Below are 13,831 nucleotides of genomic sequence, written 5' to 3'. Positions count from 1 at the left end.
TCTAGAGAAGAACAAACAGATAGATAGATAGATAGCCTATAGGAAAAGTATGTGCAGCTTTCAACACTTTGGCCATATTTTAAAGTCACCTTCTTAGTGCGTAGATATCAAAATGTCAACACTAGAAAGCCATAGAATTCACTTATGTTTTAACATGCAAAGTTTAAAAGACGGGGAGAAAATAGGATGGCTATTCTTTGGATCCAAACTACAGTGTTTTATCAAAAGAACTGTGAATGGAAGGAAAATAGCCACTAGCACTGTTCTGCAATGCTTAAGAGTTTACACAGAGCTATAAAATGTAGATTTCTAGAGCAGTCCTCACGTTTTTCATCGTGTAAGAGGTTGCACGGGCAGAATAGTATTTTTGGATTAAGTTTCCCTTTTCTCATACAACAGTCTAGTGCAAAGTAAAGGAAAAGAAATGAAGAAGCTCTTCTGTGAGTAGACGAGTAACTTTGGATCCAACCACATGATTATATTCACATTATTTTGGAGGTTCTGTATTAATTTCTTTGGACAGCTGTAGAAATAATTCACTATAATTTAATTCAGGTTGCCCAGAGTACAATATTTGACCTGCAAGTATGAATGTTATGCAGAGATGTCCCTATACCCACACAGGATTAGGGATTTCTATTCCAACATGCTAAATAACAGATGCAGAAGTAACATCGGGGCCTGCTCCTGCTGGCTCTTCCCCCCCCACAGGGCAAACTGCCATCTTGGCCCTGTGGGGAAGAAGAAGGACCGAGGGGACAGGAGCAGGCAGAAGTAACATCGGGGCCTGCTCCTGCTGGACTCTCTCTCTCTCCTCCCTCCCTCCCTCCTGGACTCCTTTTCCTTGTGTGTCATGTCTTTATTAGATTGTAAGCCTGAGGGCAGGGACTGTCTTTTTTGCTAAGTGTAAGCCGCTCCGAGAGCCTTTTTTGGCTGAGGAGCGGGGTATAAGTATGATAAATAAATAAAATAAATAAATAAATAAATAAATATATTACAATAAAAAATATCTCATAGATGAGAACTAAGTTCCAAAATCCTTTATGCACTTTTGAACACTACCCTTATAGGGCATTGTTAATTAGGATTTGCAATAAAGAAAATATGAAACTTCCATTCAAGAGTGGTAAAAATGTAAATTTACTTTATGAACAGCTGACTTGCTCAGTAAATAAGGAAAATCAGTTTCCCTGGAGAGAAAGCTGAATCAAAATTCTAGTGGTAACTTGATTTCAATTTAAAAGGAATCTCATAAGCTATTTTTCACATAAACTCTAATTTTTATAGCACTACTTGAAATAATGGTGCATAATCTAGTCATCAAGTCAGGTTCCAAACTTCTAGAAACCAGCAAGCAAATGCTGAAGCCAAAGGTCAATAATCTGCACTTAAAGCACATTCATAGATGCAAATGTATATTTATGATCAAATGCAGCCCACGTTACACTCTAGCTGAACAAACAACAACGTGTGTGCTAACTCATCAGAAGCACCATTTTGTCCATCTAAATGTCAACTGCACACTTTTAACAGCCTTCCCTCGTTGTAGTTTTATTACTACATAAAGACACATGTGTGGTCTTGAAAACTGGGTTTGAGGAAGCCCTCTGACCTGCTTCACTTTCAATACCTTTTCACGAAATAAAGGAAGAAATAACAAGGAGCAAGAAAAATAAATGAACTGGAAGGTTGGGAGGCAGGGGGAATCTAAACTCTGTGTTCTAGATAACCAATACCAAAACCAATATCTAAAACCTTATTATCCAAGGTTGTTGTTTTTCATTCTTGTTGTTTTTTTGGTCCTGTTACGAGTACAATCTGCAAAGTCAATACCATGTGGAACCACCAAAAAAGAATCTACTCCTAATTTGTTTTATTAGGTGTCACCACAGGGCCATTAAAATATAGTTTATTCAATGTTTTATAGAAGAAGGATTGCATTTGGTGAGCATGTCCTCAGGGAACGTTTGTCTCCATAAAGCTTATGGTTAGCCATAATTAAAGTGCACATTTCTACTCACAGTTGCGTGAGCTTAGGCAGCTTGAATGCTTTCAGAGGAAGCTGAGTGATCCTGTTTTTACTCAGGCGAAGCGTTAGCAGGGATCGTGAGAGACTATCAAAAGCCTTGGTCTCCAAGATGCTGATTCTGTTGCTCCCCAGGTAGCTGCAATAATTCATTACAGAACATTCAAATGGCTATGTCAGAGGTCTTGGTCTTCACTCTTTATCCGAAAGACTGGTGACATTAGATACATATTGCATTCAAAAATCAAGTGTGTGTTTCTCCCTCAGACAAATCAAGACAATTTTTCCAGTAACACAATTTACACAGCAGATGGTAGGAGATCCTCTGAGGTAATTCTGCACCTTCAACTTCCTTCAGCATTTTTCCCCAACCAGGTGCCCTCCAGATGTTTTGGACTTGAATCCCCATCAGCTCCAAGCCAGCATGTCCAATGGCCAGGAATGCCAGGAGCTGTGAGACAAAACAACTGGAGGACACCAGGTTGGGGAAGGCTGTCCTAGAGGGAAAAAAACCTCCCTGTCAGGCCTATAGGGTACCAGAGACAAGATCTAAACCACAAACAGAGCAAAGACACACTGCATCCTAGTAGGTAGAGTGTGATCATTGAAACTAGGACAACTGCGAGTTAAACATAGGCTCACTAAGTGACTTCTGCCAACCGTAATTCCCAGTCTCTACAGTTTACGCAGTCTTCTTGGATTTTTACTAGAATCCCAGACCCGAGTGCCAAAATCCAGGGCAGGGGGGACAGTCAATTTAAAACAGTGAGCTCTGGAGGAGGAGCCAGTTACCTGCTATAACCCCATGAACTATGCAATGACCGGCAAATCCCAAATGCAAATCTCCATCTGAGTGGCTACAGATCAGGCATTCTAACAGCCCTAAATTAAGGGGATGAGGAGAGAGAGAAAAAACCAGCCTTTTATCTGTTGCTATTATTAAGCCATGGAGAATCAAAAAACCTTTGCCAACCTACTGAAAACCATCTGCTGACCTACACTACTCATACCAATCTACCTTATTTATCATTTATATTCCAACTTGCCCTCAAGGACTTCAGGCTAATACACGTAACTCTCCTTCTCATAACTCTGCATCCTCACAACAACCTGATGTGAGAGGATAGACTGAGGGCATGTCTACATCGGGCGATATCCCGGGAATTGTCTCGGGATCATCCTGCACGTCCACATGATGCACAGGGGATCCCGGGGGCAGAGAGGGATGATCCCTCCATTTCCCTGGGATATCGCCATACCCTTTCTTCGCAGCTTTTCCCACAGTCCTGTGATGATCCCAAGGACTGCGGGTGGTGTGGCCGCCAATCCCAACTTCTTCCCTCTTCCCTGCGAGTAGTGGGGGTCATCAGAGGGAAGGAGCCGGGATGGGAAGAGTCCAGGACCATCGAGGGTGGGGTGGGGAGCAGGGTCGGGGCTTCTTCTTTTTTTTGCGTTACTTTTTTGCTCCTCTTCTTTGGGGGAAAAAAAAAGGCGCACACAACGTCTTCCTTCTTTCCTGGACATTGTGCACTGTGTGGATGCATGGGGAGGATCTCATGATCAGCATATCGTGAGATCCTCTCCCCTCCCTCCCAGAACGCCGGGAGGTGTAGACATGCCCTGAGAGATAGTGGGACTCTTTGCATGACACACCAGCCCATGACACACAGAGCATGTGCGGATGCTATTTTGAATATACAACTCCAGCTTTGGGGTTGTTTTATCATGGGAACCTAGCGAGTGTGGCTTATGCAAGGATTAAACAACGCACAGAAAACCTACGGTCTGTTTTAGGGTTATGCAACGGGTGTTTAACCCTCGCATAATCCATGCTTGCAAGGTTTGCATGACACGACAACACACAAGTGGAAGTTGCAGATTTAATTTGGAGCCTGCAGGCAACATGGGCTATCATAGGTCAAATAACCCATGACAAGTCACAGCATATCATCTGAACCCAGTTAGTGTGACTGGTTCAAGGATCAGCTGATGTGCTTCATGGATGGCTCTGACAATCGTAGCCTGACAATCCAATCACTACACCACACTTGCTCCCTTCTGTCCATCCCTGCTACCCAGCATTTTGCCCCACTGAAAAAGAAAATATACATTATGCTTTGTACTAATTTTCATTTAGCAGCATTAAACTGCTGTATTTTTGAAGGATCATGTAAAAGATGTTTACCAAAGTGTATCCTTTTATTGGTATGGATTTTGCCTTTGACCTTCTGCCTCAGCTCATTTTTCGAAATTTACAATCTCCATACTGAAAAGCAGCTCTACCACACACCATCTGTTGTTTAATACACTTCAACTGTGACATACTGTTAAGTCAGAAGTCAAACCATTTCCATTTTCTTGTTTATAAAAATAGACATTTACAACATTAGCCAACATTGCAACATGAGTATTTTCATCATATACAATGTGGTAAAAAAAATTTTTTTTTATTAAAAATGTGATACAAATATCAACACACCACTTTGTCTCTCTCTTAGTTCCCCACTCACTTTTCACAGGGGCCACATACCCAGCGAAACTGACGTGTCTTATTCTTTCCCCTCCCCTCCCGTCCTGTCACCACTATATATGCCTGTGCGATTTGCTACAGCAAGTGGACAGGAGAGCACGCAGCAGTTTAAAGCCAAAAGACTCCTGCCCTGACCTGCCCTTGACTGTTCAGTTTCCCCTGCCCCACCAGCTCTCATAGAGACCCAGTTTGCACAATCAACGCGGCTTAAACAAGCTGAGGCTTGTTTGAGAACTACATTTGAGAACTACAAGTTCAACCGCAGCTTTTAAAGCTCAACTAAAAACTTTTCTTTTTCCTAAAGCTTTTAAAACTTGATGTTGTGCAGACTTCTACTGTTACTTTCTACTGTTAGTTTTACCCTACCCTGTGCCTGCTTACCCTACCCTGTACCTGTTTGCATTCTCTTCTCCTCCTTATTGTTTCACTATGATTTTATTAGATTGTAAGCCTATGCAGCAGGGTCTTGCTATTTACTGTTTTACTCTGTACAGCACCATGTACATTGATGGTGCTATATAAAATAATAATAATAATAATAATAATAATAATAATAATAATAATAATAATAATGAGGCTAGATGGCTAAATGTCAGGGATTCTGCACTGCTGCAGAGACTGCACCGAGCAGGGAATTAGACTAGATCAGCCTTGCACAACTTGGCTTCTTGTTGGGTTCTCTGAAGGCAGTTTTCCCCTCAAACAAGACATGCTGCCTGAGTTTGGATCACATGACGAGCTGCAGCTGGGTGGACAATTAGGCAAACGGTGCCTGGCACAGGCCGTGGCTTAAAACATGCCACCATGACTTGTTTAAGCCACACTGATCATGTGAACCAGACCATTATAGAGCTGGAAGGGACCTTGAAGATTAGCCTTCCCCAAACTGGTGCCCTCTAGTTGTCTTGGACTACAACTCCCAGCATTCCTGACAACTGGCCATGCTGGCTTGGGCTGACAAGAGCTGAAGTCCAAAACATCTGGAGGGTGCCAGCCTAAGCAAGGCTGATCTAGTTTTCACCCCCTTCTCAATGCCATCTTTGCAATGCAGGATGCAGCTACAACCTCCCTGTCATATGGCCATCCAGCTTCTGCTTAAGTACCTCCAGCAAAGTAGAACCTACCAGCCCCAGAGGCAGCCTATTCCCCTGCTGAACAGCTCTCACTGTTAGGAAGTTCCACCTAATGTTTATCTGAAATCTGCATCCCTACAACTTCTAACCACTTGTTCTAGTCCTGCCCTCTGGAGCACCAGAGAACAAGTCTGCTCCATCTTCCGCATGACAGCCATTCAGGTATTTGAAGACCGCTATCATGTCTCCTCTTACACTTCTCTTTTCCGGGCTAAACATACTCAGCTCTTTCCACCATTCCTCACTGAACTTGGTTTACAGACTCCTCGCTATTCTGGTCACTCTTCACTGAACATGTTCCAGTTTGTCAATGTCTTTCTTAAAATGTGGTACCCAGAACAGGACACAGTATCCAAACGCATCCTGACTAATGCAGAATGGAGTGGGAACTGTTACTTCCTATGACCTGGGTGCTGTGCTTCTGTGGATAAACCCTAAGACTGCATTAGCTTTTTTAGCAGCCTTATCACACTGCTGGCTCACATTCAGTTCATAAACAGGCAGAAGAGGGCAAGGGTGTCATTTCAATAACAAGGTGCTTCTTCAACCCATGCCATAAGTAATGAGATTACTCAAAGAACGGGTACTTAAAATAATATGCACACAAAGACACCCATGAGCAACACCCATCTGATTTAAAATCCATAATTGTAATCTATTTGCAAGTTTTAATATAGATAGATAGATCAGTCCTTCCTGTATAAATGGATACTTTCCCATAAAATGTTTAAAAACAAAACAAACTTACAGGTCCTTTATATGAAGTCCCACTGGGAAGCAGCCACTTCGGATTTCTGTGATGTTATTTGAGCTCAGGTCCAACGTTTCCAGGGCAACATATGGCTCCAGTTGGCTTGCTTCAATGCTATGGATCTTGTTGCGATTCCTACAATGCAGAATGGAGAAGAATTTGACATAATCCACTTTGCTGCCCCTCCCCCCCAGGTTAAAATGAAATAAGTACAAACATAGAACAGACACAGTCTCTCATATCATATTTGGCTCCAGGCTAGTATTAAATGTATTTTGTGGAGATGGAAAATAAAGGTTAGAAATAAAAAATTAAAGTAAGAAAACACCTTTGATGGAACTAACATATGCTGGCAAGTTTTCCAGTTATATAGAGCAATTCATCAGGCAGAATACCAAGAAAGCTTAAAAGCTATCTGTTTAGATTGTGATATAGTGACACACATACATGAGGCCTCACCACTGTCTGCTAGGGAAGACTGAAGTATATAGTCATATGAAGCATGTGCAAAGAGCCTTTCGTCACTTCTTATATATAAAATTCTACATTGCCCAGTAATGGAGTAACGTAAGAAACAGAGAAGCTCTTGAAATTCTGCAACATTTGTGGCAACCATCCTAACTCTATTCTCATCAATGGAGGTTTCACGTGCTTGAAAAGTACCATATATTTCTGCAATCCACACCTTGGCCACATCAGAAGTAATGGTAAGCAATTGGGTTGGCATTCACTTGGAAGTGATGGAAGGAATTGGCACTCCTTAGGAAAGGAATGGGACACATGAGCACAGTACTCATGCCAACGCCTGCTTTGGAGTTATATCTGAAACGATTCTCTGAGTTGATGAGACCATGAATGAACAGTGAAAGGAAACATTACCGGTTTAGCCCTTATTAGCATATAACAACAACTGAGTGCGGGTAGAGTATGACTGGGTTTGGACGACGCGCTAACCAATGGTGGTTAAATAGTCAACAGTGGGTTATTTTGTCATCTTTCGGGACTTTTTCACACCATGGTTGGTTAGTTGGTTGAAATAATCAAACACTGTGCTGGGCACCATTGACCATTTCATCGCTCATAGTTGGCTATTTTCGGCGACTACAGAATCCCCTGGCAAGAGAGACTAAAGCAGCAGCTGCTGCTCAGTACAGCCAGCAGAACTTGCAATGGCTGATAGTATACCAGCAGGAGAACTGAAGGGGGGAGAGATGAAACTACACTACAGTGATTCAGGACCATACTCAAGCACAATCTATGGTTTGATTCTGTCTTCAACTGATGCGTTGGGATCCACTATTGTGGTACAGCCTGAACTAAAGTGGGTTGCAACAGCAGGATTACCATCTTAGCAATATATGGTTTTTTAAAAAGGGGGGGAATGAATTGTTTCCCCACATGCATCTTTGTGATAAAGGTGGGGGTAGGTCTAAAAAGGATGAAGACTACAACTATAGGCTTGGAAAACATCTGGAGATGAAACACCAGATACTCTTCCTGCCTCTCCACCTAAAGGCATACTTTGATTCAACAAGTAGGAAATATGACCAAACATTTCCCCTTCCTATACAGTAAATATTGCTGCTTTTTTTTTTAAAAAAAAAATGTTTCATTGTTACCATAACATGGGAAATGTTGCTTGAAATCCAGAAGCATGTGTGCACATCACATCACCCTGCACCTACTCCAATTTTCCCTCCAATATTACCCTCACAGCAGGTGTCTCCTCAAAACACACAAACAGCTTTTTAATTTCCCAGGAGTTGTACCCTGCTGCCAACAGATATATCAAAGGTAATAATTCCAAAAGAGAATCCCCCGCATACACACTTCCAACATCTGTGAGCAAATATTTTCCCTCTGGAACTCTTAACAAGCATTGGCTAGGATTCCAAAAAATTTTAAGAATTGACACAGAAACTGAATTAGTGGCATCACAGAAATTTCCCAATGTATCCACCACCTGTAATCTGGGCTCTAGGCTCCCATTTTATGGCAATTTGTATACAAAGATCTTCATGACAATGAAATATTACTAAGGACTGAACATTATTAGTAGCTCTCCAACTCATTACATGTTTCCAAAGGAGTTTCCCCTCCACTTCAACCCCAATGCTCAACAAGACTAGTCATGCTCTAACTCAGTTGAAGAAAATAAAAACACACTAGTTGACAGGTGGGAAGTTATGGTTATTATTTGGAAGAGATGGAATTGCTTAAAGTAAAAGCTCTCCACCAAGTGGTCTAAGTTTTATTTATTTATTTATTACATTTTTATACCGCCCAATAGCCAAAGCTCTCTGGGCGCTTCACAAAAATTAAAACCGTGAAAAGCATAATAAAGCGACCAACAGTCTCAAAAAGCTAGTGTGAGAGGGTAAGGAGAGAGTTAGTAAAGAGTACAACTATGCTACTCTGGGTAGCCATAGCTTCACCTACCTTCAATACTTTAAATCCTACTCAGGTTACACAGTACGTTGTCATTACAGGGCCGTGCTGTTGAGGTTAAAGTCAACTTCCTGATTTTCCTGCACTATTCGAGAGTAATAATGTATTTGGGCTTTTTAGCAATGCTGCATAAAATGTATTGACTCCTACACTAAGCAAATATTGCACAATTTATTGCCAATCGTAGTCCTGTATATTGGTATGTTCAGTTCGCAAATTTCCAGAAATCACCCCTTTCCAAACATGCAAAATATGAAGTCCCAACAAACCAAGTAAGCCTTTCCAGGTAGTTGTAACATTTTAATATTCCTAAACCTTACCATGAAAAAAAAAAAGTGATTTGAATTCCACGGTCATGAGGGCTAGAAACCTCCAAAGCAAAAGATATTTTCAGCGATCATTTGCCATCCTTGTAGAAGTTATTTGATTTAAAACAAGTGCTAAATGCGTTAAAATATGATTTACCTGGTATACATCCACAAACTGTCTAGGAGCAAACACATCTAGAAAGACTCCCCTGCCCTCCTCACTAATTTCTATCACTTTTACTACTTTGATTCCATTATATCGGAAACTGCATTAGAAAAGTCCCACCCTTTGCCTGTTCACAGCAAGCTTCCTTCACACGCAAAGTGTACAAAACTAGAGGATTTTCTGTAGAAGCTGCATATCCCATTGTCCTTCAAATGATGTAACTTGACCCTACACATGTTTTACTTGATAGTAATAAGCCTCACTTAGTTCAATTGACTTCATGTTAATTATGCTGTGTGCAGCTCCCACTCTCCTTTAAAAAAAAAAAAAAATTCTAAAGTAAGGATGTGAGGCCTCAATTCAGATTAAGACAACCAACCCTTCCCTCCTCACGACCACCACTTCCTTTCTGAAATTCGCCTCAGGCACAACAGTTTTTTAAAAGCTTCCATTGGTGTCAATATTTCTTTCTTTTCAAACTGTTATGAAGGGGGTGTGATTTCAAGAAGGAAGTGGCTGGGGAGGAAAAAATTAAACTTTTCTCACCCACAAACTATGGATACGGACCTGTATGCTTACTTTGGAATAAACAAAAAGAAGGGGGGGAGCTACATCCCACATAATTAACATAAGGTGGAGCCTGACCCCTAACCTTCACTTAGTCAGCCTTGAGCTTTCTCAGGAGCAGAGTGAATTCGGCTGATTTGCAGAACCAAAGAAACCTCCTTGTATTGATCGCTAAGTATGCGATTACTGTTTGCAATTTCAGCAGGCGGTGTCATGAAGCAGAAGGTAAGATTGGTGTTTGCAGGCACTAGAGGTGAAGTGAGATCTGACAGGATAAAACAGGTGGTTGCTACTTCAAAAGATCATGGCTTTTCTAGGAATACTGGAGTATGCTTTAGAAGGTAAGGTTACACCTTAATCCCAGTGGGTAGGCCACTGCTAAATGTCTTCGTGAATATTTATTGAGAAGTCTTTTCAGCAGCCTTTTCCACAAGCGGGAGGAGGGAGACTCCCCTTCTGATGCTAAAGAGGTGATATGTGCTTTGCACAGTGGGAGTTATTTTTGGTTTACCGTAAGGAGAAAGAGAACAGGGAGGCAGGGAGAAATTGCATGGTTGGCCTTCATCTAGTATCGGCTTACAGCATTGGCCAGACTTTGTTAATTTAGAAAAAATAAGAACAAGAAGCCTTAATACAGCAAAACTCTATTAAGGCACCACCTGCTACAAGCATCAAAAACAAAACCAAGCTTCAAACGAGAGGAGTGATCTACACATCCCTTTCCGTTCTATTAATATTCAAATATGTTCAAGTGCAAGGAGAAGAACAATTAAACCACCTAAAAGTGCCTGCTACCAAAGGACATGCAAGGTCTTGTGTCATAGAAGAATGTCAGGTCATGACTGGAGATCTAGATCAAAAAGAGGAAGTTACATGAGAAAAACCAACCACTGCTTTTAGGAACGGCGCTTCCAGCTTTCCACCATTTGCAGCAGTGTGCTTAGGCACAGCTACTTTCAACCTCTACTTGTCCTAAAAGAATAAGAGAAGCTTTGCATCAAAAGTTAGCCATTCCTCTGGATCCAGCTGAACCTGGTTCCAACACATCATTGTGTGCTTGCCTTCTACCCCAGGGATAACGTATATGCCCAAACTTGCCTCTACTGGTTTTCCTGAATTTCTCAGCATGCAGAGGCTTCTGCAGAACAACTTCAGAGGTTACTCACATGACAACTCCCTACCACACGAAAATCACATAATAACTTCAACACTGTAGTCCAAAGGAAGTCAGACAAGCATGGCACTACAGATATCAAGGGGAATCAAAGTTGGCACCCAGAATCCATATGCTTTTTGTCTGTTGAATGTTCCATCAATAATAATTTGAGCTAAAGCTTTAACCAAATATATGAAAACTTGGAAAACAGAAGACATCGCTAGCAAATGTAATTTATAATAACTCAGCCATGCCCTCTGTTTGGACACATGATTCAGATTCCTTTATTTGCATCAGTTACAGGCCTTTGCTTTTAAAATACAATGTACAAAGGCTAAAAGCAAAATTACAATTCACTGAAGTCACCCAGGTTACATGCTAAAAAATTACATTAAGCGCAAATACCAAAATTAATACATAGTCCTTTCCACATTAAACAAAATTAAACAAATAAACGTTTGATCAAAGAAATGTGTAAAATCAAGAGTCAGCTAAAATGGTAGTTCTTATTTTAATAGCACCTGCTAAAAAAATTGCAGTCTTTGTTGTCACCAGCTTAAGGCTACATGATTGCTACTGCTGCCACTGTCTTTTCCCCTGGCAAAGAAACTCAGAAACAGGCAGATGGAAGCTGTCCTGCTTACATCTCAGCTGCTCCGCACTGAGGGACTTTGTTCCCCAGATGGGGGGACAAGGAAGAGATGGTGGCCATGGCAGCAGTAGTGACAGGCCAGGTGACCGCAAGGGGAGGGAGCAAGACAACCAACATTTGACCTGCTGGCAAGCTGGAGGCAGATGTTACTATAACAGACCTCACAGAGTTTTCCCAGCAAGGTAAGCTCTTTTTATATTATGTTTATTTTTATCCCAAGGCACTGCACACTTCAAATATATATAAAAGGAGAAGGGATTATAGGTCAGTGGTAGTAGAGTACATATTTTCTGTGTAGAAGGTCTCAGGCTTAATATATGACACCGCCAAATCTCAGTGAGCAGGGCAGGTAAAGATGCCCACCTGTGTGTCCTTCAAGAACCAGTGGCACTCAGAGAAGTTAATACCAGATAGGAGGGCCCAATAGTTTGGCTCAGTGTAAGAAGCTTCGTAAATTCCAAAAGCAAAATAAGAGCTTTCAAAGATAGAACCAGTGCTTCTGTTTTAAAATGGAGGAAATCTAAGTATGATGGACTCATCTAATCTAAGGACATATGTGTGTACCCTTGCAACTGTGAGAGTAGGTCAATGTAATGTGCTTCACTTCATTCAAATCAGTACAAGGCTGCCTAGTAAAAAGCCCTTTGAATGATGCTCCTTATCCTAAACTGAAATCCTCTTCTGCGTTTGGAATGGCATTGAGCTTCAGAAAGCAAACAGCAGTGGCTATAACTACGTTCTTTAGACAGGAAGTGAGTATCCATAAAAGCAGCCCCCACTTTTCTCAGAGGCCACTGAATCACTAGTTCCCCAAGGGAATGCCTGGCAGATTCTCAAGCCTGTTGCAGAGACTGTTTGTTCAGGTGGAGCTCAAACACATAACAAGAGCAGTCCAGGGGTTGGAGACGTGCTCCTGACTTGCTTGGGTCAGCCACTGTGAAACTCAACATAAGCTGCCTGCACCAACTGCTTAATTAGTTACAGCACAGGCCCTGGAGCAAGATGGGTGATAGGCTTCCTTTGTAACAAAAAGGAGAGAAGAGTGCCTGCACCTAGCCTAATCTCCTAGCTACATGAAACCATTTCTTTTCCAGGAATGAAGGCATAGGAAAGGTCCAGAAACAGTGGCTGTGCAGAAGTACAAGTACAACCAGCACTCACTGGCTGGATAAAGGTTATGGGGTGGGGCTTAAACCAACCCAGCTCTGGCAAAGGATATCTCTGGCTGCATTTCATTAAGGCAACCTTGGAGCATGAGGCCCACTGAAGTCAGGCCACGTTGCTGCTACCCAATGAGTAGTCTAAAGGGCAAGGATGTTCAGCAAGCACAATGGGAATATACCTGCAAAAAGCTATGGTGTAAAAGGCAAACCCTACGGGCTAGTAATAAAAACTCTAGGGGCATGGCTAGACGGAGTGATATCCCAGTGATCGTCCCAGGATCGTCCCTGTGCATCCACATGATGCACAGGGCATCCCAGGAGCAGAGAGGGAAGATATCGCCCTACCTATCAATTCTGATTTTTCCGCAGTCTTGTGATGATCCTGAGCCTGCGGAACGTGTAGCCCACTGTCGCTGTTTTGAGTAACCTCGAGGAGCTGGGAACCTTACCTATTGTTTGAGCGCTCATGCACTCCTTTTCCTTTAAAAACAAAATTTCAAAATGGCGGCTGCGATGTTGCGTGCCACGTGTAGATGAGGGGACAATCTCGCGATCATAAAATCACGAGATCATACCCCTCCACCCCCCTCGTCTAGCCATGCCCTAGGAGTCTCTCAAGCTGAGTGGAAGTCAGACAATAAACCTCAATGGAAAAAAGTATCCTGAATGTATGTAAAAAAGCAGTAACGGAAGGGAGGGAGCTGCTACTTCATGCTTCCAGTCCTCAATAGCGTGTTTTCTCATCTATCACATTCCACAGCTTCCTGGAAAAATATGCACTGGTTGCAAAAGTGAGCTCTGAGGAATGGAGGTCTCTGCTCTAACAGGGCCAAGCCAGTGAGCCTTGGGCGTGTTCATCCATTCTGTTTCTAATATTTTAGCCAAGCACCTTCTGTCTGTATTCTTTTACCAGAAACCTCTCACATAATTA

The 13,831-nt window shown here is 42.0% G+C and overlaps 1 protein-coding gene across 2 annotated transcripts in view; it reads right to left on the bottom strand.

Annotated features, from left to right (window-relative positions):
- LRIG1 (leucine rich repeats and immunoglobulin like domains 1) overlaps positions 1-13,831 on the bottom strand; it is a 143,928-nt gene that overhangs the window by 43,258 nt on the left and 86,839 nt on the right. For both annotated transcript variants that reach the window (XM_063122049.1, XM_063122050.1), the window contains exons 4-5: positions 6,438-6,575; positions 2,022-2,165 (exon numbers count right to left, since the gene is read on the bottom strand). In XM_063122049.1, the coding sequence (XP_062978119.1) occupies positions 2,022-2,165; positions 6,438-6,575 (282 nt within the window). The remainder of the gene's footprint in view (positions 1-2,021; positions 2,166-6,437; positions 6,576-13,831) is intronic.

Source organism: Elgaria multicarinata, chromosome 3 (assembly GCF_023053635.1).
Source record: "Elgaria multicarinata webbii isolate HBS135686 ecotype San Diego chromosome 3, rElgMul1.1.pri, whole genome shotgun sequence".
Lineage (NCBI taxonomy): Eukaryota > Metazoa > Chordata > Lepidosauria > Squamata > Anguidae > Elgaria > Elgaria multicarinata.
Note: the sequence above shows the minus strand (reverse complement) of the source record. Positions and strands in the feature narration are given on the sequence as shown.